We start from the raw sequence: 27,743 nt of genomic DNA on the forward strand, positions 1-27,743 counted from the left end.
AGATACACCCGATCTGCCTTTTACCGGTAAATTGCAATCCACAAGGGATCTCTTTAATACTGATTTTGATAAGTTGAGGTGCTGGGGAAAGCAAATCAGAGATTGATTCTAAAGATGTGCGGGAACATGAATATATTTAACGTGTTCGAAGAGATTGGGTAGAATAAACAAGTACTTTGGAAGTTCTGCAATATTCTTCAAGCGTTATTCCGCAGACCAATGTACTATTTTAAAATATGACTGTGATACGCTTAACTCAAATACTTTTTAACTCAAACATGGCGACTTGCCTGTGTCACCAATGAAGAGAAAGGTCTGTATAACAGTAATGTAACACCAGACATAATTCATTTAAGTTTTACTCTATTTTATTTTATTTTAATATTTATATTTAAGTTTACTATTTCATTTAAAAGGCCTCGAAGTAATCATAAACCGTTTGCCGATAATTAATAGGATAAATCTATTGCATAAATTCATTAAGAGTTAAACCTCTACACTGCTCTGCTCTGCTCGGAAAGAAAAGAAAGAACTTTTAATAAAATAACACAATAATGTGAAAGATGTTTTTTTACAATAAACATCGATGGTAAAAATAATATTGAAATATATATTCTTCAGTACCCTTTATCTTTTTATTTTTATTTATTTATTTATTTATTTATTTGTTTGTTTGTTTATTTGTTTGTTTGTTTGTTTGTTTTTGTTTGTTTGTTTGTTTGTTTGTTTGTTTGTTTGTTTGTTTGTTTGTTTGTTTGTTTGTTTGTTTCTTTATTTATTTATTTTATTTATTTATTTATTTATTTATTTATTTATTTATTTATCTTTTTGTTTTAAATATATTCAATGTTAAATTATCAATTTGCAAACTTTTTTGAGACATTAACATTGAATATTTGCTGACTTGAAAGGCAGTTAAAATAAATAAAAATAATACGTTTGTTATGATATTTTTGGAACTCCTTTTGTCATTTGATAAAATAAAATAATGGATACTTCACATGTTCATCTGTTTATAAATAAAAAAATATGTTATTTTGTCTATATAATATATACATGTAAAATGGCTTTGCACTTGTACATTCACTATTAATGTTTTGTAAAAAAGCACAGGTGCTCGTCCAGTCTTGGTGCCCATATAAAAAAAATGAAGTTTAAAAAAAAAAAAAAAAAAAAAAATTAAAAAAAAAAAAAAAAAAATTGAAAAAAAAACCCCATCAAAATAACTATTTTGGGTTGAGTGTAAGAAAAAAAAATTTGAAAAAAATTTTTTTTTCCTATATACCATTACTATGAAAAGGTCACCTAGTCGCCGTAACGCTACGGAGCTTTACTAGGACACGCTGTGGAACAACAACAATGCCTAGTTCTGTAACAGCACATGTTACTTTGCTACTCTTTACACATTGTGCATTTAGAAATTGTTAACATTCTTATTGTACTTTACATACAATCTTAAATAACTTACATTTTAACTCGGACACTCCAATTTGTTAAAATTTTGCAAAACAACAGTGATAGTCGGCGCATTTTGTCGAAATCGAAAGTACAAAACATACACCGTACTGTTTCGTTGTTCTGGTCCCCTACGACTACGTTCGCTGAACAATAGACAACAGTAACCAATAAATTGATGGTTACCGTTGTCTACTGTCCTCGCACGTAGTTGTAGGAAACCAGGAGAGCGGAACAGTACGATGTATGTTTTGTACTTTCGTTTTTGACAAAATGGCCGACCATCAACGGAATTTTGCAAGATTTTAACAAATTGGAGTGTCCGAGTTAAAATGTAAGTTATTTAAGATTGTATGTAAGGTAGATGAAGAATGTTAACAATTTTCTAAATGCACGATGTGTAAAGAGTAGCAAAATAGCTTGTATTGTTACAGAACTCGACATTTTGGTTGTTCCACAGCGTGTCCTAGTAAAGCTCCATAGCGTTACGGCGACTAGGTGACCTTTTCATAGTAATGGTATATAGGAAAAAATTTTTTTTTTTCAAATTTTTTTTTTCTTACACTAAACCCAAAATAGTTATTTTGATGTTTTTTTTCAATTTTTTTTTTTTTTTTTTTCAAATTTTTTTTTTTTTCAATTTTTTTTTTTAAACTTCATTTTTTTTATATGGGCACCAAGACTGGACGAGCACCTGTGTAAAAAAGTGGGAAAATGGCTACTTTTTCGGCGCCGTGTTGCAAATAACTGACACTCTAGATTTTATATCTCGTTTTCATTCAAAATATCACAAAGTTTTACCATAACTTTTGAATCAAAATGAAAAAAATAAAGAGAAAAAGAAAACTTTGCTTATGCTATTATAATGTGAATACCGGATGAACGGGTTTTAGAGAACGCTTTTATCAATTATCAAATAAAACACAAAAATACACCAAAAATATTAAACTGAGAATAAATAAACACATGCGTTTGTTTATTTTGCTACTCCGAATTATTTTTCAAACATATGTTTTAGCGACCAGTAAATATTTCTACGTGTGGTGTTCATTAATATAAGTAAGAGGCAAATTCCTCGGATTTTCGGCTCTGATCGAATTTGTTTACTTTGCCAATATGCATTTTGCTCAATCGTTTTAACATGGTAATTTCTATGCTCGATATGCCAACGGTGTTAGGGTAGAAATATCTCGTGCAGTCTTCGGGAATGTACTTGTTCACAGTTGGGGGCTAAAACTAAAATGTTTATTTATTTTATTTTATTTATTTATTTCATTTTATCTTTTTTATATTTTTTTACAACATCATTTGAGTTGCTTTTAAGGATGGAAAAAGGAAAATATTATTTTATTCAAAGAGAAGTTCGCACATTTTCTAGGTAATTTTCTATTGCGTTACAAACGGTTTACTCAAGTTTCTAATGCGCATAATTATCTAAAGCGACGCTTTGAAAGATTATTGGCAACAAAAATAAAACTTCTTCAAGTTTTTTTTTAATGTTTTTAATATATAATAATGACTTGTACCATTGACTAATGGCTTCAGATTTTCAAGTTTAGTCATATTTGAGCCGCGCCACGACAAAACCAACGTAATGTGTTTGCGACCAGCATGGATCCAGACCAGCCTGCGCATCCGCGCAGTCTGATCAGGATCCATGCTGTTCGCTTACAAACCCTATTACAAGTAGAGAAACAGCGAACAGCATGGATCCTGATCAGACTGCGCAGGCTGGTCTGGATCCATGCAGGTCGCAAACCCATTATGTTGGTTTTGTCGTGACGCGGCTCATATATACATTTATTATATTGTTATAAATGAAATATTGAGAAATATTGATGAAATAAAATGCATATTTTCACTTTCATTTTGACTGTAAAAAATTTGTTTCACTACAGTGAAACATATTTTTCATATTTTCATATATCTATAAATACAGGATTTATTTTCATCTTGCGCTATGAATATGATCATATTTCACCCGTGACTATCGCCATGCTTGATTTAAAAAAAATCCTGTATTTATAGAAAAAACTTGAATATTCTATATATCCTATGTATTGCAAACAAACTTATAAACGAATTCATAATGTAGAAAACAACTTTTTTTATTTGAAAAGAAATAACTTCAAAGCAGCCGTGTATATACAGTTCATATAAACGGCACAATTATCCAATGAAAAGAGTCTAGATCCATGCTGGTCGCAAAGCCCTTATGTTGGTTTTGTCATGACACGGCTCATTTATCTAACCTCGATTGTGAAATAAGGCCTGGCAACTTTTGATAATCACGTTTAAGTCCGTTTCTAAGACGCGCCAATTTTTGGAGCCAAATACAGACACGTGGACATGTTCCTATTGGGGCTCGATGTCACGTTCCCTGGGTTGAAATGTAGACACATTTACAATTAGGTTATTGCAGGTTGAGATGTGTTAGACTTGCTGACGTTGAAGAAGAAAACATAAGAGTTTATCAAAATACAAGTTTGCAAATTTAATTCTTCTTGAATAATTTACAAAATATTATTAGTTGATCTCATTTTTTAAGGACAGAAAATGTCCTCGATACAACAATTTTGCATGTATTGATCATGGTCCTAAAAAAGTTTTAAAGTTAAAATATGCATTGTACATTTGGAGGAATATTTCTTGCACGCAACAGTTAGACTGTTAGACAGTCAGAATTATCATTTTTGTTATGCAAAATGGTCAAACACTGTACAGCGTTGCAACGCTTTTCATTCAAAAACGACATAAATCGATTTCAATTTAATTGTGCGTATATACATGTATTTCTTTTTTATCCTTTCAGATTTTATTTTTCATTTTAAGTGCTTCACTCTATTTATGTAATATTTTCAAATTTTAGGTTTTTAGACTTTTTGATTTCTGTAGAGATCCTTTAATACAGAATAAAGTTTCTTGTAATATATATTTAAAAAAAATAAAATCTGGCACTTCTTGAACCTCTGAAGAACATAGCATAGGCCCATGGCCGAAATCATTGTCAGATATCACAAAATTATATCATTCTATAATATCACAATTTTAAGAACGTTCAAATGAACTCTCGAAAAGGTGCAAAGTAATATTTGACTTTGAAAACCTTAATCTACCTGCTTCCGGCTGGTTACACTAGTAATCTAGCACTTCCGGTTAAAAAATAAAAACAAGAAATCTCCTTTAATCATTTCTGACAATGTAAAATACATTTATCTCTATATAATCGAACGTCGGCTCTCTCTTTTCAACATATGTTTATAAATCAGAAGTGTTTGTTTAGAAATTGAAGATAACAGTAATATGAAAAAATATTGCGAAATATTATCCCCCGACAAGTATCAAATGCTCTTTTGAAGATGTTGCACGTTTATGTTTTTAACTAATGGTTTTTCCTCTTCTCTACATCAGGGACCATGAAAATAACAACAAAAAGTAGCAAAGAAAGCAAAAAAAATAATCACAAAAAAGAAGAGAAGTCATTAGCAATTTAAATGTAACAATATGAGCATTTCGAAAGAAAATAATTCTTGCCGGAACTCTTTTACTGGAACTTTCTTCTTTTACATATTGCTTGTTTAATCTCTAATTTGACTGATTTCTTTGTCGAGAACGTTAAATATTGATTGAGAATGGTTCTTTTTACTCATGTTTTATCATTTCTCTTCATGCCTAATATCTTCTCTATCAAATAAAAATTTAATCGTTTCAATTTTTACAACGTTATTTACACATGATTATCAAAGCACTAAAACGCACGATTTCACGGGGCTTTTTAACATGACTTTTACAGTCAGCGTTTTAATTTATCATATTATAAATTAAATTTATTTAATTAATTATATTTTTACAGTTTATCTTTATACGAGTTTACAGGTCTAAGCTAACGCTCGCTTTTTACAGCTTTATTTAAAAAAGATGTTTACAACGTTATCAACGATTAACGTTCGATTAAAGCAGCGTGATTTGTGCACAAATATTATATCACTACTTTCACGTGATTTTACAACGTAGTTTACGCGTGATTTATATAATTTCTTCAACATTAAAAAAAAATTCCCTAAGTTCAATTAACTAACCAATTAAAGGATTGACAATGTTTTGAAATGGTATAAATCTTGCGGCACGTTCCTCGTGAAACAAAATTAACATCAACGCGCTTCATTTTAATGAGAGCAAAGACCGAAATGAACCCCAGTCGTAGAAAATAAAGATATCGTGTAGTTTGCAAATAGCTTTTGTTAGAAAAGTATATGTCAGTAAAAGTCAAAATTCCATTAAAAATAAATAACGAAATACCACTGTATTCCCACTAGATGATTTTGTTCTACGCCCAATATTTTGAAAGGCTCATATGAATATTTTGTACACAAAAGTCGAGCATCTCAAAATGTTATGATACAGTTTGTATCAATATTGGATCTATGAAGATGATACAAAATGAAGCCGTGAGATGTGAAAAAATGAAATATTAGCATTCCATGAATATACAAGTTTCCACAACGTAAATGCAAATAAACTTCTAATTAACTGTCGATTATTTTTTTACGCTCGTCGATCTATTCGTAAAGCATCGGATATTTCCGTATGTTGCGTATCTATGAAGATTATACAAAATTATGAAATTGATAATGATAAAATAATACACAATATAAATTTAAAAAAAAACCTTCAAATCAACCTTTTACGCTCAACAATCCAGTTGTTAAACTTCAGAACGTAACGTAACGTAACGTAAAATGAACTAAAGGGCTCTAACCTGTGTAATAACCCAGCTAATTGCCTGTACATTTCTACTCCCTTTTGCAGGTGACCATAATGCATCAGTCATCTACTCGAGTAGAAAAGCGGGGACCTCCACTTTGTGATAAGCAAAACCCCAGTATAACACTTCTTTACGCGGTCAACTTGGTCAACACGGTTGCATTTCCGATTCCATTACCTGTTTTTTGCCATTGCCGTGTCCCGTTTGTACGGTAAAAGCAACTTAGGGAAAACAAAACTTATTTCCCCGTTAGTCCCAGCTATTCATCGGGTTAATGACCGGCAAGTCCAGGTAAGTCTCAATCATGTTTACATAATATCGTAGGGCAGAAAAATTGGGAACCCCCAGTTCGAATCTTTTCAGGTAACCATCATCACCGATTACCCATCCGAAGTTTTAAGAAGGCCTATACGAGCAACTTCTTAGAACTACCAGTCAGCGGAGGACCATGATGGGCGCTGGAAAACCTTAGCCACTAGGGCCCAGCGGATTTTAACCACTGGGTCAAAATGTCATTTATTTAATACACGATATGCTACAAAACCTTAAGATGAGTAAAAATATTTCAAGAAAAATTAATTTGGGAAAACGTACTACGACTTGAGGAAAAATAAAAAGATAAAAGATTAAAGTAATTACATGTCAAGTGAACTGCTTTTGCAGTTATAAGCACCATATTGCTTCTGCGTGACAAACGATGTAAGGACTATTTTTTTGTATATTTTGACCTCTTTTTAGTAATTTTAGTGGATTGTAAGTGCTGTTTGCAATTTTTTAGTTTTATTGTTGTTGTTGTTGTTCATTTCACATTATCTTTCTTTTACATTTTCAAATCTTGATGAAAATTAGCATGAATCTGGTAGCATGCAGCTCTAAAGAAAGCGCATTTGAACACAGACACTTGAGGTGTGGTGCTACAAACGCTTTTAAATCCAAATAAAATGTAAAGTCAATCCCAGGACATACACTTATCATTTATATCAATAAAACTAAATGTACGCTCTTTTGAAAAAAAAAATCAATGTCTGTAATTTATATAATGAAAAAAAAATCATATTTAAACGTCTAAAATGATTAAAGACGTTTCTTTTTTTTCAAAACAACAAATGTTTAATCTTATTGACATAAATGATAAGTATTTGTGCTGAGATTGACAAATGTACATTTTATTTGGATTTTTTAAAAGGTGTTTGGAGCTCAACACACCTACTGTATGTGCTTTTAAACAGATACATAGATAACATCTTTGGTTTAAATTAAAAGATCAAAGACGCAGTTAATCAAAATTATGGAAATTTGTGTCCTTTTTATATTCAGAAGTCTTGCTTTGATGTGTAAAGGTTGTTATAAAATGAATCAAGTATCTTATGTTAAGGTAATATTATTTATGAGACCTACCTTGTGTAAAATAATTCGGAAAATTTTATAATTTTTAATTTAAATTGGGAAAGGGGATTTTGCAAACAATTCCAAGGGAGAGCAACTAAAATTTAAACCTCCCATAAAAACCCCCAAACCGGAAAAAGTGAATATTCCTGAACAACCCCCCGAAAAAAAAACACCGTTTTGTCCCTTTCCCACTTTTTTCGTTTCCCACCCTTTAATTTTTTTTTACATTAAAGGGCCCAAAAGGGGATTTTGGGGCAAAAAAAATCTGGGAAATACTGGGGTTTCCGGGTTTTTACACGCGGTGGGGAAGGGCCAAAAAAATAAAAACTGGAAAAAAAAATGCAAAAAATTTTGGTTGTACTTTTAAATTTTTAAAAAAAAAAAAAAATGGTTTGCAACACCTGCAAACATTGACATTAATAATTATTTTCTTTTAAAAATAAAGGAAAAAACCCCTTTTAAGCATTGAAATTAAATTATAGCATATTTATATTGATGATTTTTCAAAGTAGGAAAACTTTTATTTTAGGTGTCCCTTTAACTTGTTTTACGCTAGACTTTATAAATTTTGAAATCATTGACAAATTAGCCCAAAAGTTTAGAACTATCCTCATTCCTGTACATTTTATTTTAGAACTATCCTTTACATTTTATTTTAAGGTGGCAAAACTATCTCATACATTTTACTTAAAATCTTATTTTAGAATGGTTAGAACTATCCTTTACGTTTTACTTTAGGATGGTTAGAACTATCCTTTACATTTTATTTAAGAATAACCAATGAGATTTACCGATTTCAGTTTGTGATTCTAAAATGACCAATGAAAATTCTTTTCATATTCAGTCCTTGCCTTTTTATTTTACAGGAAGTCAAACTGATAACAGACGGACTTCGTCCGAAAAATAAAACTGCCAGTTTTTTTAATGGCACTATATATTAATAATGTGACAACCTGTAGTGTATAGAACTTTAAACATGACATATCTACTTTGTATCAAGTCAAAACGTGTTTATTTTATATATAAAGAAAGAGACTTTGTAGCAATTATAATTAATATAAAATTTGAGCATAGTATATGTTTAAATTGATAGTAAAAGAAGTAATGACATTTAGATATTTCGTTTCCAGATTCCTTAAGATCAATCAAAAATAAGACGCGTGTATCTTTATGTTACAATATGAGTCACTTAAAGTAATCTCTCCTGATGGCACTGCAAATGGCGTAAGGGTTCAAAAGGAGGGTGACTGTTGCATAATGGTTTTAAAGGGAGGTTACTGTTGCACTTAAAAATAAAGTCAATTACAGTGACTTCTCATGATATTATTGCAAATGGTAAGGGTTCCACAGGATGGTGACTGTTGCCTTACAAATCGAGACGGTTAGAGTGACTTCCCCTTATAACATTGCAAATTGGTAACTGTTCCACAGGGAGGTGACTGTTGCGCTACAAATCGAGTCAGTTAGGGTGACTTCTCCTGTTAACATTACAAATGGCGTAATGGTTCAAAAGGGAGGTGGCTGTTGCGCTATAATTATTCGGTAAGAGTGACCTCTCCTGATAGCATTGCAAATGCCGTAAAGGTTCAAAGGGAGGTAACTTTTGCGCTCCATAAAAGAGTCAATTAGATAACATTGCAGGCGTAAGGGTTGGAACTGTTCGCTCCAAAACAAGTTGATTAGAGTGACCTCCCCTGACAACATTACAAATGGTGTATGGGTTCAAAAGGGAGGTGACTGTTGCGCTATAATGATTCGGTTAGAGTGACCTCCCCTGATAGCATTGCAAATGGCATAAGGGTTCAAAGGGAGGTAACTGTTGCGCTCCATAAAAGAGTCGATTTGAGTGGCCTCCCCTGCTAACATTGCAAATGGTTTAAGGGTTCAAAGGGAGGTAACTGTTGCGCTCCATAAAAGAGTCGATTAGAGTGGCCTCCCCTGATAACATGGCAAATGACGTTAGGGTTCAAAGGTAACTGTTACGCTCATAAACAAGTTGATTAGAGTGACCTTCCTCACAACATTTCAAAAGGCGTATGGGTTCAAAAGGGAGGTGACTGTTGCGCTTTAAAAGATTCGGTTAGAGTGACCTCCCCTGAAAACATTGCAAATGGCGTAAAGAATTTATTTTAATTTTTCCTAATCATGATTTAATAATCTGGACTAAAACGCCTTTGTTAACTTAATTATGATAATAAAGATTTTCGACCATGCGACCACATACATGCATCAAGGACAAGTTTGAAGGAAAGTGACCGTGCGACCACATACACGCATCACAAGATTCCCCTTCTCTTACGAGAAAGGGACAAAGAGTTGTACACCCTTTTATTAAAGAGCGGACTTTAATAATGCCTTTGCCTTATGTTATTGATAAGGAGGCTAATTTTCACGGATATGTCTTGAATTGGTTTATATACAACATTAGTAACGCAAACCAAGCGGGTTATCAGTTTACGTCTTTTAAAGTCTGCTATGAAATTTTAAAAAGATCATATATAACTTCTGGGAAAATTTTAAGTTTAAAGTTTTTTCTACTTCTCATTATATGTATATAACAGAATTATTATAATTTTGCAAAACTTGAACGTTTCAAAAACGTTTTATATGCGTTAAATATTGGAGATATATTTCACACTGTTTACACATATTAACCTGGGGGCATTTTCGCCAAGGACAATAACTTGAACCTATGTTTACATAAAAAATAATAATAGGTAAAGCAAACTGAAGCCTAATAACACAAAGTAAAACATCATATTTTAATGTGCTTGATAGCGCAGTAGACAGAGCAAATGTAATTAGATTCTAAAGAGTGGAACAAAAATGAAATAAAAAAGAAACATAAAATAAAAATGTGTAAGAACCAAATACATGTATTTTCAAATGATCATACAAAAGACAGACAAAGAGATTTCTGATTGTTTTTTGTTATGGTACATGCATACAATACCATATGTATCTTAAGTTTAGCAGCGCATAATTCACTTCCTTTTCAAGACATAACGCCATTTGCATATTACACCTGTAACTTCAGTAAGTGGATATTGTATGCATGTAACTGAGAGACACAACAGATCAAGCACACATGCATGAATATAGAAAAATGAATTTCTTCATGTTTATTGACCTATTTATAGTGCAATTTGGTCGTACTGAATCATCACATTTTGTAATGTAACTGCGTGTTGCTAAAAAGTTTTTTCGATGCACATACCGCATTAATAACTTTTTTATCTTGGGAAAATATTAGAAATGATAGTTAAACGTCTCAATTCCGACTGAAAGGGCGCGAAGAATAGAGGAATTGATAAAAGAAAGACCTTGATTTTCTGTCAGAATGTTAGCCACTTTCATGGTATTTCTGCCATCGACGGCATCATTTAAGGTAGAACGCGACACTTTGCAAACTTTCGAGTAGCGTCTTGAAAATTGTCACACAAAAAGTTGACCATATTTCTGATAAGGTTCCGTTAATTTTATTTCAATAGTTTCAGCCAATTTTTGTACACACGGCGTCAAAGTTGACCATCAAAGCCCGTTTTCGAACATGACGTCGTTGCGTATCCTTGGCAATTTTAACGGGTATTTCAACGCCATTGGCGGACAAAATATCTTAAATTCTACAGCATTCGACGGAAAATATTTTTTCCTTTAAGCTGATATAAAATTTATTGTTTTACGCCGAAAAATGTTTGAAAAATGGAAAGAAAACTGTCAATTTTGTGTAAAATTTGACGTTCAGTTTAGCCGCAATTTTCGGCTGTAAAAAGTCCTGAAATAAATTTTTGATTTGTTTCTTTAAAAGTCCTACAAAATGTATACTTAGTCAAAATAACAAAAAAAATAGGGGGTCACCGACTCAATTTTTTCGGTACACGTGATTTTATTCCCCCCCCCCACCCCTTTGGATAAAAGCCACGTTATCACGGGGCGTTTGTTATTTTTATGTCATTAAAACGATCGCCCTGTGTCAAAACCCGCTATAAACGGAATTTTACGCCATTATGACCACTGCTGAAAATATATGGATACAATAAAGAGTACGGAATTCCGAAAATTATAGATAGACAGGCAAAAATAAGTGAAAGTTGAATAATTAGATGTACGGGACCGTATATCATGCAATACGTATATGCATGACTAATATACCGTGATCCGTACACTCGTGATATATGATGTTCGTATTTACCAAAATAAGGATTTTTTTTAATTACAAGGTCAGATATAGCCAAAATATTATTTTTTTATTCTTGTAAATATACTTTTTGTATATAAAATAGAGAATAAGGATGTACTTCAGAATGACCCACTTTCTAAAGAGGAAAGAAATAATAGTCTGATCTGACATTTGTCAGAATAACATTTTAAATGGTAAAACTTTGAGTAAAATGTAATATTTTCGAATAGTTTTGTCCGCCTTGTTAATTTCACGGCAGGGCTTTTGTCCGCCCAGTCATTTTCACGGGAGGGCTTTTGTCCGCCCTGTCATTTTCACGGGAGGGCTTTTGTCCGCCTTGTCATTTTCACGGGAGGGTTTTTGTCTGCCCTGTCATTTTTGGACGGGAGGGCTTTTGTCCGGGAGGGCTTTTGTCCGTTTCCCGTATTCAATAGTGAAGAAATGAAAATAAGCCGAAAAAGTACATGTTATTTATTTTGCAACTGCAGTGCAACAAAATATACCCGAAAGGCAGAATATTTCCTAATTTGCACGTATAGTGAAGAATCAATGTTTTACATATACATAGTCCGTTACAGGAATAGTGAAGAAATAAAATAAGCCGAAAAAGTACACGTTATGTATTTTGCAACTGCAATCGAAAGGCAGAATATTTCCTAATTTGCACGTATACAGTAGGGAAGAAGCAATGTGTTTTACTATGGAAAGCCATGGCTGTCTGATATTGTTCTTTTTCAATTTATGTAACCATTTGGATAATATATGAGTTCACTTCGACTATATATATATAAATTGAAAACACCTTCTTATTTAACCGGAATCCATTATATTAATCCACAGTTAACCATACTGTCAGTGTATGAAACCGCGTTAGCAATATGTAAGTTGATTTTCTCAATATATGATTCCAATTCTTCAATATATTGTACCAAAGTAGCCAGGTATGGAATTATCAATATATTAATTCATTTTTACAATATATGAAACCATTTTATCAATGTATGGAACCAAAGTAGCAATATATGAGTTGGTTATACCAATTCTTCAATATATGGAACCAAAGTAGCAATGTATGGAACCAGGTGTCCTTATATGAAACCAAATTATCAATATATTAATTCATTTTTACAATATATGAAACCATTTCATCCATGTATTGAACCAAAGTATCAATATATAAGTTCATTATCACATTATATGATACCAGGTCTTCAATATATGGTACCAAAGTAGCCATGTATGGAACCAGATGTCCTTATATGAAACCAAATTATCAATATATATTTTTCATTTTTACAATATATGAAACCATTTTATCAATGTATGAAGCCGAAGTATCAATATATAAGTTGATTATCACATTATATGATACAAGATCTTCAATATATGAATCCAAGTAAGTCATGTATGGAACCAGATGCCCTTATATGAAACCGAATTATCAATATATGAAATCAATTTTACAATATATGGAACCAGTTTATCAATGTATGTAACCGAAAGAGCAATATATATAGTCGGTTTCATATAAGGACATCTGGTTCCATATATGGCTATTTTGGTGCCATATATTGAAGAATTGGTATCATATAATGTAATAACCAACTCATATATTGCTACTTTGATTCCATACATTGATAAATTGGTTTCATATATTGTAAAAATGAATTAATATATTGATAATTCGGTTTCATATCAGGACATCTGGTTCCATATATGGCTACTTTGGTACCATATATTCATATAATGTGATAATCAACTTATATATTGATACTTCGGCTCCATACATTGATAAAATGGTTTCATATATATTGTAAAAATGAAAAATATATATTGATAATTTGGTTTCATATAAGGACATCTGGTTCCATACATTGCTACTTTGGTACCATATATATTGAAGAATTGGAGTCATATATTGAGAAAATCAATTAATATATTGCTAACTCGCTTTCATACACTGACGGTATGGTTTCATATATTGTAACTGTGAATTAATATAATGGATTCCGGTTAAATAAGAAGGTGTTTTCAATTCATATATATAGTCGAAGTGAACTCATATATTATCCAAATGGTTACATAAATTGAAAAAGAACAATATCAGACAGTCATGGCTTTCCATATTTTACATATGTATATTTAATGTATTTTTAGAACTATTTTAAGGTATTTGCCAGCTAAAATTTTAATTGACCTAGATTTGTCTCTGTTATAGGCCTACCTAGTTATGATATCATCTTACAAGACGGTAATAGATCTGTCTACATAAATAATGTCTGCTATTTCGAAAATATTATATAAACCGCACTATCCACAAAGACAATTACGTATTAAAGCAGAAATCTCGTGCAACTGATTACGCCCCCTTATCTTCGTTAATTTTATTTCCAGCTCATAATATTGAAAGGGAAATAACACATACTTATCGCTGAAGTAGGTAATTGGGTCAGCGAATGTTACCTACTCCGCAAACGATTTACTAATGCGCCCGCTTAATACACAACAGAACCAGCTAAGTAGGTCACCAAAAGATGGCGTTGTAATCGCTAAATTTGTCAACAGACGACGCCATTTTGAAGGCCGCGAATTTCGGGGAGAGGGCATTTTGCCCGATATTTCGTTTGTTTTGAGTGGACTTGATTGTTTTAAATGTGTGAATGATGAGCAAGTACATTCAAGTTGCCGAAGATGAGAACGAGGAGTCGATGGAAGTCCCACTTGAAGAGGACGGGACGCTCCTGCTGTCCACTCTGAACGCGCAGTTTCCTGGGTCTTGTGGACTAAAGTATCGTAACCCAGAATCTGGTGCAATGCGTGGAATTCGGCTCTCAGATGGGCGATTGTACCCTCCGGATAATGAATGGTCGAATAGAATGTATGTTGCAGTATTTCCAAAAGGTAAATAGCGATAATCTGTTTGAAAATGGGTCGAAAACATCATCCGAATTATAGCGTCACTTTTGACAACTTGAGATATTTTGGAGATCTTTGTCGTTTTTCAAAGAGAACCGTGCTGTCATTTTGCAAAATTGAGACTGCAATTTATGACCATATGATAGGAAAAATATTAAATTTTCATTTTCACATAATTTCAGTGTGGAATGATTGTTTGTTTACTTGTTTTAGTCTGCAGAATATTGCAATGTTTTGAAAATTTGACAGATAAGGGAGACAACTCTATGTTTACTACTTAACAGGTGCTCTGTCAAAAGTTCATAAATAGATTGTAATGCATTAAGAATGTTTTATTTAATGTTTTTTTTTGCATTGATCTTAAATGTATTGAATTTTTCATTCTATAGATAATAAAATCATGTATTAATATTGAAAAATTGAACTCTAGATGTAAAGTAAATGGTTCAAAATATGAAATTAGGCAAAGCCTATGAACAGGGAAGTTGTTAAAATGCCTTTCATTCTTACCGTTTTAAAGGTGTCATTCAGTATTACATGCACTGCTTCTGTTTTCACTCGGAACACTTGACGATTATCATTTATCCGAAAAGTTGAGATTTGTTCCGTTATCGGAATACCCCGCCTTTTATCATTGAGTTACATTGTAAATGGCGGCGCCCGACTAGAACTGACACTGAAAATTTCAATGATAGGTATAGAATTCTATATGTTTTTTAATTGTTTTTTATTTGATTTTCTTTTAAATATACACATGTAGTCTATAGCCGGGCAAGCCAAAGCCCGGACCCGCTTTGTGGGCCCGGTCTTTGACTTCCCAGTATTATTAGCAGCTCACTAAATCATTTAGAACCAAGGCGAGTTCATTTAAGTCTGTAAGTTAATTGTAACCACTGAGCATTTTTATAAGTTAACATTGCCGTCAATACCACAAGCCCACAGTTCTGTGTCACTCTGGTTGTTTTGTAGTTGTACTGAAATAAGAGTGAAAATATCAAACTAAAAGTCATGTGTATTTTAAGCTGTGGTTAAAATTGACTGGAACTTGTGTACATATTTGAGAAAAACGAATTTCATGATAATTTGATTGGGTTGGGTTTTTTTCATACATTTTTAACATTAATATATATCATTATCAATAGAATAATAATATAGATCAATCATATGTTGTGGTTCAGATCTGAATATCCGTGCCAAGTTACTGCCATGGGCGGGTTCCCATTGGGATGGATATTCCGATCCGAACTGCAAACATATGTCGGATATTTTTCTTGCATATTCTACCATACACATACTCATATTTTTTAATTTATTGCCTTAATAAAACAATGCCATGAAAATTTATGTCATTACACCGTAACTATTTTCTTACAACAGGTATGAAATTAAATCTTCATACAGCGAAATTACGTCATGACTCATCCCAAGCATGTCTTAGTATCTATAGGCTAGTATAGCATGCGAATCATCTGGCACCCCCCATGCCATATGAAATTTCCGGCATGGGTAAAACAAATGGAAACACCAGTCTCATATGCAAGAATATTCTGTCTGTCTGAAAATAATAAAATATAATAGAATTGTAGTATGGAAAGTGTTTTTATAAATATAGGCTTACTCAAGCTTAAGTGAGAATTTCATGTCTAAGTCAAAAGTAAGTAAATCAGCATACTTTTAGGAATTATATATTGGGTCCATAGGAATGCATACAGTTATAGATAAGTTTTTTTAAAGGAAAAAACAAATGTTTTATTTTTATAAACATAATCATGTGAACATTTCTGTAGTTGTTTATCAGACAAATAACACAAATATTCTGTACATTATCAAGCTTTAAATAATTCAGTTTTGTATCACTATTATCAGAGGGCAACAAGAAAAAAGAGGATCTTGCAGAACTTTCATCAGCAGCTGCTCTAAGAATAAAGCGGGACAGATCTATTAAATGTAGTGACCTCATTGTCCTAGGACTTCCATGGAAAAGTGTGGAAGATGACCTCAAGAAGTACTTTTCCCAGTTTGGTGAACTCCTTATGGTTCAGGTAATTAAAAGGTCTATTCTAAGTTTGATTGCAGATTTTTGTCGGATAACTTTCCTAGTGGCAGACTTGTATAAAGTTTTAATTTAATATTACATACTCATATGATACAGAAAGCATTGCTTGTTTTTGAGAGTGTATATATTTTTTCTAAAAAGGGTGTTTTTCATGAAGTTTTAAACTTTTACTAGTAGTAGCTACAGAGCTACACACTATGGCATGTTAAGACAATTAAGATGGTCTACAGTGCAGAAACATGGGTACAGATTTTTGTGGTTTTACAGATCATGCTTACAAATGTTATAACTTTTGACAAATTAATATGATGTCTGATGTATGACATTTAAATGCTTATGTTACAATATGTATACATGTACATGTATATATTTTCTTAAATTTTTTTAACAAATTTGTATCAATGTAAATATAAAGTTATATCTATGGTTCTTATGAAAATATCTATTGTTGTTATAATGAAAGAAATTTTTAAGTTATATTTATAGTTCTTATGAAAGGAAATTTTTTAGTTATATTTATAGTTCTTATGAAAGAAAATTGTAAGTTATATTTATAGTTCTTATGAAGGAAAGTTTAACTTAAAAATTTCCATTCCTAAGAACTATACATATACATGTTACTAAATAAGTTATATTTATAGTTCTTATAAAAGTTATATCAATTATATAACATGATTAATTTTCATTAAATGGCTGATAAATATATGATCTAGATAAACAAATATTTGTGCATAGGATATTTTAGTTGGCTTCAAAAATAATTGCTACATGGTATATGTGTGCATGTTTCTGAAATTTATAGCAAATAATAAATAAATGAAATTGTTCTAGGTGTTTCAACATGCATTTTTCCCTATCTTACTGGAAAAAAACATTCTTATGTAATTTAAATATTGTTTGTTTATTAGGTTTACTCTACAGAATACTGCAATACTTTGAAATAATTGAACACAAAAGGGAGACAAATCTATTCTAACTTTTAACTACTTGTTTGGTAGTACAATCATGTGATTCTAAATATTCAGTTTTTCTGTGGTTTAGGTAAAGAAAGACCCCAAAACTTCCCATTCAAAAGGGTTTGGATTTATACGGTTTGCGGACTATGATGCCCAGGTAAAATGTATGGCCCAACGTCATCATATAGACGGTAGATGGTGCGATGTCCGGATTCCGAACTCCAAAGTGGTAAATATTCAGTTTTATTTCTCAATATTACAACAGTGATATTTCTCATTTATTGGGAAAAGGCCTTAGTCTCTTGATTTTGGGAAGAATTATCACTATAATTGCTGTATTAGGAAGTAAAAAAGCAGAGGCGTAATTTTAGATTTTTGGGAGAACTGCATGATTTTAAAGAATATTTCTTTTGGGACGAGGCCCTTTATAGGTCTCTGTTATACAAGGTAAAAAATAAGTGTACAGCGATAATTTATTCTTTAGCTATTAAGCTGCAGAATTTATGAAATGGATTTGCCCAGGTTTGAATTTGGAACAGTCCCTTTGAAGTTACAGGTACATGTATTATTCAAAATTGAAACACAAAAATTAATTTAGTACTAACAGTATTTAGCCTGGTCGAAATGCACTGATGTGCAGACTGGTTTGACTCTTAACTGCTGGCAAAGGCCAATCACTTACAATCTCTCCAGAGTAAGAATTAAGACTCATACACAGATTTGACAATGCATTTTGTCGCCTTAGTGCATTAAAAGGTTAACTCCTATTAAATTATATAAGGAGTTAACCTGTTACTGTACTGCACTATGGTGAAAAAAGGTAGGTATGTATATGAGATACAGAAATCATTTGAGACATAGCTTAGCCTGTGATAAATAATGAATTTTTTTGTAATAGGAAGTTAAATGGTCTGAAAAACTTTTTTATAACTTGTGAAAGTTGTATCATAACGAATACTTCTGTCATATAAAACTCAAACAAACTCTACGGACTAACAGAGTGGTTGTTTCTCAACTTGAGCGATGTCAGGTTCAAGCACTGTCTAGTTTCAAACTTTGTTTCCTGAAAATGATGCCAGTACTGGTTAGTTTTGAAGCGGACTCAAAACTAATCAATTCTGTTATAACATATAAGTATATATGTGTTATGATAGTGTTGAAATAAACACAATTATATAAAAAGAATTACGATTGTGTATATAATACGTAATGAAAATCTAAAAGTTGTTTAGTCATCAGCATACCAGAAATATGAATTTCAACATTTAAGTAACCAGTCACCCAAAAAATTAAACATGGAAAATGCTTAGATGTATTGATATTTTATGAGATGAAGATGGACTTATTACATTATGAACTGTGCCAGTTTGAATCTTCACATTTGATCGTTTTCCATCTTAAAAATGATCATCGGGCTTCTTATATTCATTTACATCTACATGTATCTTCCTTTTGATGTCATTCCCCAACATATGGCAGTGAGATTTTGGCATCTTGTATAAAATTTCACAGATATCTATAATGGTAATTAATGCCAGTTGTATAAACAATTTCAAATGCATAATATTACAAAGATAATCCAGGAAAAAGTCTTGGATTTGAACTCCATCCCCTGGCATACAAATACAAATAAACACAATTTCTCTAGACCTTTGAAGGAATTACTTGATTCCCTTATACAGTCCTAAGAGGTTGAAATTATAAGTTACAAGTGAGTGTGTCCTTGCATATAGCAACCTGGGTGAAGGGTAACTTTCTTACACAATGAAATCAACAATGTCCTTGCTAAGATTTGAACCTTGGGCCTTTCAATTTTGACATTATAAGAACAGACAATTACTTCCCCGAACACTGTTACAAACTGAAGCTAAATCAACAAATACATAAACTTTACAGTTTTAATTTTTCCTTTTTGGCTGTTTCAGGAAGCTAAAGACAACCTAGTGAATAGAAAAGTCTTTGTTGGCAGATGTACAGAAGAGATGACTGCCGAAGATCTCAGGTCCTACTTCAACAAGTTTGGTGAAGTTGTGGACGTTTTCATTCCTAGACCTTTCCGAGCATTTGCCTTTGTCACATTTTCTGATCCAGAAATTGCACAAGCACTTTGTGGGGAAGATCATATCATCAAAGGTGCCAGTGTACATATAAGTAACGCTGCACCAAAAACATATGATAAACAGCAAATGGACACTCGTAAAGGTAGCCTTAATCAGCAAGCATACAGTCAGGGTGGTTATACGCACACCCCTTGGAGTCAGGGTGGAGGGCGTGGCGCAGCACAACCTCACATACAAGGACAGGTTCCACCAGGTGTGCCAAACAACATGGGAATGAGCCTTGGAGCTTTTCAACTCAACCCCGCAATGATTGCCGCAGCCCAAGCCATGCTTAGCGGCCAAGGTGGTTGGGGCCCAGTTGGTATGGTTAATCAGCCAGGTGGGCCCACGCCCGTTAGTGGAGGTACACCTCTCCCACCACCAGTCCCCACGGCCGTAGAGGCTCAAACTGCCCAGCCAACCCAACAGCCACAGCCTCCTCAGTCATTTGGGAGTATAGGGAGCAATCAGGTTAGCACAGGCACAGTCGTCTCTGCGGGGAATAATAGCTTTTTAGGCTGGGGAGGTAACCAAGGTCAAGAGGTTCCACCACACCAGAGTACAAGTCCCGGTGTCGGAGGGTGGGGTGCGGCCCCTCCAAAACAAGGTGGGGGTGCGTGGAGTTAAATATGGACTTTTGTGTTGGTAATGTATTTATTGTTTAAATGAGTAGGTGGTTGAAGAGTGGTTAAAGAAATTATATTATCTATTAAAACTGATTTAAATATTTTATCTATAATCTATCCCCCTTTTGGAAAGATAACCTTTTTCCTCACTAAGTGTTGTTTTTTTTCTCTATATTTCACATTTTAATTTGAGAAAGATAAAGTATGATGTACCACAGTTGTTTTTTGTGCAGATTTTTTTTTTCTAATTTGTTTATATTTTTTTCTTTGTTGAAATTACTTTGAAAAACGTTGGTGTTTTTTTTTTCATGGAAAATGGTGGTTTGTATATTTGGTATTAAGTGGCTGTTACATATTTATAAATAAATTATATGCTGGTAAAGCCATGTGAAACTACCTCTGAAAAATGATGTTTATGCTGTTAATGCCCATGAGTAAAAGGTTAAGACTTCAAAAGCCAAAAATTGTGTCTGCAGTAGTACTTGAGCATGAATACATTTGGTCATTTTTGGGTTTTTTGTATATTTTTTTACTAAACCTGTTATTTTGCTGAAATATTCATCTTGTTTTTGTTGAGCTGAGGTATGTGTAGCTGTCATTTCTTCAGATTTTGAGGGGGGAAAGGGTGTTCTTGATTAACCAGAGTTTTAAAGACAGGTTTTGATATTTATTAAGGTTTATAAATGTGTTAGTTTGTGTAGGAATGGATTGTGAAAAATAATGCAGGAACTTTGAATTTTTTAAGTGATTTAGAAAAAAAATGTATTCAAAAGTGGGAAAAACACCCTGATTCTTAAGGAAAAGTTGATGCATTAGGAACTGTATCTTGAAAATTGAGTTGTTTCCCTTGGTTTGGTAATCTTACCTTTCTGAACAGATTTTAATGTGGACAATTCTTGTACAGAATATTTTTGTTTTTTTTATCAAGTTTTTAAACCAGATGTTACTTATTATAAATATCAACTTAAATAATTACTCATTTAATAAGAGCTTTGGCTCATGGTTAATTTAATATTAGATTTCTCTCATGGTTAAAATATACAATATACATGCAAATGTTTGTGGTATATCACTCTCTTTAAAATGGAGTTTCACAGGTTATTTTCTCACCACAACAATACATGTAAGAAACGGTATGTCAAACACAAAGGTAATGTTTAATGTCTTCTTATACATTGAACATCTGGTTTTTGTCCTCTAGGACAATTATTTTCAAAACTTGCTGATTGGTTTTCTTCCAACAAAGTTCTTTAGCAATTATAAGTTTTTTTCCTTTGAAGTAAATGCTACTGAAAAGATTTTATATATAGTGTTTAGGGGATAAAGTGGCAGAAAACATAGCTTTGATGTCACTTAAAAGTCTTTGATGTTTGCTGAGTTAGGATAACATTTTTTATTTATTTGAAGAAAGAAAAAAAAGCAAAGCACACTGATAAATGGTACCATTATTGAATGACTGGAGCAAATTTGCAAAAGTGTTGGGCATAGCTTATATTCCTTTCAAAAAGGATAGAATGTATTGGGTAAAGTATACATGAAGAGGACTTGTAATCATAAAAAAACCTGGAGCTGTTTCTTCGAAAGAGGCCATCTTGTAACCAAAAATTTAAAAATAATTTATATTTATAAGTCTAGAATTTTATAGTTATACATTATAACATTATGTATCACTTACAAGCCAGGCTAGTGTACATAAATGTTCAAGCTGACTGATGTCATTCTGATTGAAAGTAACTCCTTATTACAAAAGTGGATTGTTTCTTATCCAAAGCTGAGCCAAGTCATTATATGCAAATATTAACAGATTAAGGGTCAAAGTTTACAAGGCGGCCTCTTTCGCTTTGGCGGCTCACAAGTGTGTTGTTACTGCTGCAAATGGGTTGGTCACCATGGTGTCATTGTATAGGACCTCACTCATTGGAAAAATGATATGTCATGTGTATTGATTAAAACAGGGATGTTCATGCGGGGGAAAAAATGAAGATTTTTGAAAATGAATTTGTTTGTTTGTTTGTTTGACAGAGAATATTGTTACCAGTATTTTTGAGTTTTAAGAGAGAATATTATATATATTTTATTTTTTTTATGTTCTGATTTTGTTTTGGTATTTAGACCCACTTAAACCATGTTTACAAGTAAAAAGATGGATAGATTACTGCCAGTATTGAGTGATGTAGTTGAAACCAAATCATGTAGAGTATATAATTCATACACTGAAGAAGGAAGTACCGGTAATTAATGCTAGTTGGCATAAATCATGAGTGAATGTTAAAAAGTTGATTTGTTATTATCATTTTAAAACCCCAGTTGCCATAATGTCTTGAAGAGCAAATGTTGGGTCACAGAGGCTAAATGGTAGGTGTGTTGTTAAAAAAAGGGGGTTTTTATATTTTATAATTTGTATCAAATTTGTATGAAATTTAAGATTTAATCGTCTGATTTTTGTTGACATTAAATGGCATGTGAAGATTTTGGCTGTTTATCATATGTATAATAAAATCATGTATACATACTTGTATAGAATTTTTGGTAACTTATAGATTTTAAATGAAATCAATGTGGTGTATTATATAATGTGTTTATGTATGTAATTGTTAGGGTTTTTTCTGTTAGTTTTTACCTTGAAATAGTGTATTTTTTCTTCTTACTTTTCGCTTTAACACTTTTTAGAACATATACAGATGATATGATAGGAAGTTTTATTGTAGATTGTTAAGCTTTCTCGGCTAAATTTACATCTTAAATTTAAACATATTTTTACAAGTTTAGAGTTTTTATCTCGGCAAATTGGCAAAATCTTTGCCTTTTAACAAAACCACCATCGTAATGATTATATGTTAATTAAAAAAGAAATGATTGTAAAAATTTGCTTACAGATGTACAGACCTAGTTTGTAACGGTTTAAGACTCATTAAGAAATTTGTGAATTGAGGTCAGGACAAAACCCCACTTTATGTCTAATGGGTAGAGCTGTCATCGATAGGGACAATATTGATATTTTTTCTGCTGATCAAAAATCGATACACATTTGAAGAAATCGATAATTTTGATTATTAGGTTAAGTATTTATATGTTGGTAAATTATGAAAATGTATCCAAAACATATATAAAATTAGGTGGCCATCTCTAACACGAAGCTGTTGTTACATAATGGACACATTTCATAGCAGTGATGAAAAAAAAAAATGGTCAGGAAAAATCATGCAAAGTACATTTATAAACTGGACACAACATATTTGTATGAATTTTACTAAAATCATTTAAACAGGAATGAAAGTGAATTATATACAAGAAATTTAAGGTATTTATTGATACATCGGTGTGTCGCTAATTTTTGATATTGATACCAATGTATCACCAATATGCTTTGCACTTATTCAATGACAGCTCTACTGACGGGCTGTTTAATAAGTGGGATTTTGTCCTAAACCACCTTAACTTGTAACATTCTGGACATAGGCAGTGATTATTGTCACCCTGGGTATGACCTATTTAAATGATTTGATAAATGTTACTTTCCTTCCCACCCCCCATACTGTACTTCCATACATGTTATTTGGTAATAAAGAAGTTGTACATATTTATGAGTAGGCTGTCTGTTCTGTATGTATATAACCCACATAGTGTATTTTGTTTAATAGTTACAATATTTTTTAACGGTATATTTTAGATTTGGTTTTTATGAGAGTAGATAATGTGCGACAATGTTAAAGATTTTCGTTTTTTTTATCAGATATCTAGCATTCCTTTCTTATTTACACATGTTCTGTCCTTCTTTTCTGCTTTCTTAGCTTATTTTTCTAACTGTAAGAAACAGGTGTTATACACTTTCATGCACAATATGAAATTTTCCCCTTATAAGTTATTGACGCAAGTTACATTTATGCAATGCAGCATTTTAGTTTACTTAATACCGGTAAACCACTATGGAAGGTGACAGCTCGCACTTGAGATAAATTCCACAATTCAGTGTGGCACCCGAGATCTTTCATCCAATAGTAAAGCTGGTAAAAAACACCATTGTGACATCTAGAAATGAAAGGGAAAACAAAATTTTAAAATATTAATTATTGAATTTTCCTTTCTGTTGTCCACAAAAACAGTCAAAAGACTAAAGTAGATACATTCTGTAAACACTGAAAAATATAATGCAATGGAAGAATGATTGGTTTGTAAAAAAAAATATTTTGTTTTAAGAGCTTTATTAGTATATTCTGTTATTTTTTGGCTTGAATGGCAACCTTAGTTTTCACTAATTGTTTGAAACAATTTTTGTCAACTTTCAGCCATTAGTTTTAGTGCTTGTGTTGTTTCTAAATGGAAAATTTTATTCATTGATGAAATTTTGAAACATCCAAAAAATTCTAAATCTGCAGTGAAAATGTTAGAGTCATTAGATAATGGCAGCTTTTTCATTTATTTTAACTTTTTTTTTGTAAATAATTGAAACTTGTACAGTCTTAACCTATATGTTAATGTATCATTCAAATGTTTATCACTGTTTTTAACCTATTTTTTAAAAGGGAAAAGTGTGTTTGTTGGAAAACTTTGGCCTTTTTTAGCATCAGGATTTTAAACATGAGCTGTTTTAAATAGAACTTCAATTTGTAAAAAATATTTTTGTTTTTGTTTTATAAAATTCTGTGTTTGAATGCTTTTTCTAAGTTACATCAGCATTATTTTGTCAAAATAAGCTTTCTTCTTGCGACCTGGCTAAAGATCTATATATAAAGGGGAAAAAATCCAAGTTGGACTCGCACTTGTTAACTATATTGCGCTATTATTCTAGTTTTATCCTATATTTTATCCACATTATTTGCTTGTTTTGGCTTCTTTTTTTATTAGGCTTACGTTGCTATTATTAACACTTTATTTGATTAGATTCCTGTTTTTGTAACTTGGTACTTCTAGACAACTCACTGAAGTTGTATGACACCGTTTAGGTATATAATACTTGAAGTTGATGGTATATTTTGATAATTTAAGACATACAAGGCAGACAGTAGTATAAAAAAGAATGCAAATTAACATAAAGAGTGAATGAAAGAAAATATTTAAGTCTTATATGACAGGGTTAAGTTCAATTAATTTTTGATTAAATTGCAGATTTGATTTTGTACAAGAGTTTGGCTGGGGTTTTTTTATTAACAAAATGCAATACAGATTTGTTAGATCTTTTGTCTGTCAGTTAAATAAAAGATGGATGGTTTGTCAAGAGTTCATTTGTGGCAGCTTGTTACGTAAATTCTGAAATAATGGAGTAACAATTACAATAAATTAACTGCTTGAAATCATTTATTTTGTATTGATAAGCATTTGAAATTGTTAATGTACTATGTTACAATAGTAACTGAATTTTTAAAAGACAAAATTTGTAAAGAAAAAATAGAAAGGAAGGTGCATAAAATTATTATTTTTGCATTGATGAGCAGTGAAATTCGAAATGTACAATGTTTAATAGGTAAAAGATGAAAAAGAAATTATTTTCACCACGCTTTTAAAATTCCCTTACGTTATATGATACATAGATAAGAAATGCTTTTTTGACAAAAATTATTGAAACAAACCGAAGCTTGCAGTTCAGCTGCCTCAGTATGTAAACATTGTGGTGTTATTTGTGTAGGATGAGTTTTATTAAAAAAAAATCATACTTAACCAATATCCAGCTGAAGCTAAAATTGATGAGCATTATGCCACCATTCTACGAGCTAGGGCAATCTGCATATCCATGCAGTCTAACCAGGCCCTATACTGTTGGCTTTCAAACTATACAAAAATTCAGCATGTTACGGATTATTTAAGAATTGGATTATTTTAGAATTCGGCAAATTTTTATAGGTAAATGTAACGTGTTTTCTTTTATTCTTTTGTTGGTCAGACTATAATGAATATTTTGGGTAATGCAAGGTTCATGGTTTCTTGTATATATAACATTTTGTACAGATTTCATACGCACACTGGTAATACATGTTGTACACAGTGAACGTGATGGTTTTTTTGTTTGTTTTACTTTGAATAATGTTATTAGACCAAGTGTAGAAATATGCTGTACAGGAAAGAGTAAGAAAAAAAGCACATGTATAATTCATGAAATATTGTTATTTATCTATTTCTTAGAAAATTACTATTCATCTTTTATGTTTTTACAAGTTACATATATTTCTATTTTTTCGTGTGTTGACTGTAGTGTGTGGTCTTAAGTGTATGTCTGTTAATGGGTGTCATTTTAATTTGTATCAACTGTATATGCCAGAAATGATGAAAAACATTATGAATCAAATACTGTATTTATGCTCCTTAAAATGTATTTTGATCATGATTAATTTAGAGTTAAGTATTTTACCCTCCTTATGCTAGATTTTGAATAAATATTCATTGTATTAATACTGTAAATTTAGAGTTACATACCTTTTTCATATGCTGAATTGATAGTAAAATACTGTATTTATGCTATGAATTTAGAGTAAAATACTGTACTTATATTTTGAATTTAGAGTAAAATACTGTACTTATACTGTGAATTTAGAGTAAAATACTTTACTTATACTGTGAATTTAGAGAAAAATATTGTATTTATACTATAAATTTAGAGTAAAATATTGTATTTTAAGTCTGAATTTGAATTAAGAGCAAATTTCTGTGTTTATACTGTAAATTTAGAATAAACTCTAAGCAGTGAATTTAGACTAAAAAATTATTTATATGATAATTCCAAGAAGTATACTGTTCATTATACACTAATTTCACTAAAAGTTGCAAACGTTTGCATTCAAAGAGAATGAAATAAGTATAAATTTGTATAGTAAAAGATTTTGGTTTCTTTTTAATGATCTAATACATGTATAATACAATTGAAGTACTTCATTTCCTTTCTTTGGCTTTGTCCAGTTTCACTTCAGAGGGTAGATGTATTGCTATATCTCAATTTTTTCAAATTATTTTGCTCTCTTTGTTTGAAAAACCAGCCTTCAAAACCAAAATCAAATAATTCCATTTTTGCTAAAAGTTGGCAAGAAAATTAATTTTTTATATACTAAGTAATGTAAAACAAAAATTGAAGCTATTATTTGAAAATATTTGACAAATAAGAATAAAAAAGATGCATTCATATTTTGTAGGAATTCTTCTTGGAAGTTTAGTTTAATAGTTTTTTGTTTAGAATAGATACAGTATTTGATTTGGTCAAATCAAGTTCTTATAAAATTTCAAGAGTGTTTTTATTATTTTACCAAATTTTGTGAAAGGAAAATATAGCAGGACTTCCATTAACTAAGTTAATGTGTCTCATTATGAATAGTTAT

At 31.6% G+C, this 27,743-nt stretch overlaps 1 protein-coding gene across 1 annotated transcript; it reads left to right on the forward strand.

Annotated features, from left to right (window-relative positions):
• Window positions 1-14,316: 14,316 nt before the first annotated feature.
• LOC132732315 (TAR DNA-binding protein 43-like) lies at window positions 14,317-27,394 on the forward strand. The gene is made up of 4 exons (XM_060718712.1): window positions 14,317-14,690; window positions 16,572-16,747; window positions 17,803-17,946; window positions 19,643-27,394. The coding sequence occupies exons 1-4, from the start codon at window positions 14,450-14,452 to the stop codon at window positions 20,441-20,443; spliced, it is 1,362 nt and encodes a 453-aa protein (XP_060574695.1). The 5' UTR covers window positions 14,317-14,449; the 3' UTR covers window positions 20,444-27,394.
• Window positions 27,395-27,743: the final 349 nt, after the last annotated feature.

Source organism: Ruditapes philippinarum, unplaced genomic scaffold, assembly GCF_026571515.1.
Source record: "Ruditapes philippinarum isolate M1 unplaced genomic scaffold, ASM2657151v2 ctg9483_1_1_1_1, whole genome shotgun sequence".
NCBI classification, from domain to species: Eukaryota; Metazoa; Mollusca; class Bivalvia; order Venerida; family Veneridae; genus Ruditapes; species Ruditapes philippinarum.

Excerpts from the sequence above, each read along its gene's own strand:
- LOC132732315 (XM_060718712.1), top strand. The coding sequence starts at position 14,450 with ATGATGAGCAAGTACATTCAAGTTGCCGAAGATGAGAACGAGGAGTCG. Across the intron at positions 14,691-16,571 it reads TGTTGCAGTATTTCCAAAAG|AGGGCAACAAGAAAAAAGAG; the intron begins GTAAATAGCGAT and ends CACTATTATCAG. Across the intron at positions 16,748-17,802 it reads GTGAACTCCTTATGGTTCAG|GTAAAGAAAGACCCCAAAAC; the intron begins GTAATTAAAAGG and ends TCTGTGGTTTAG.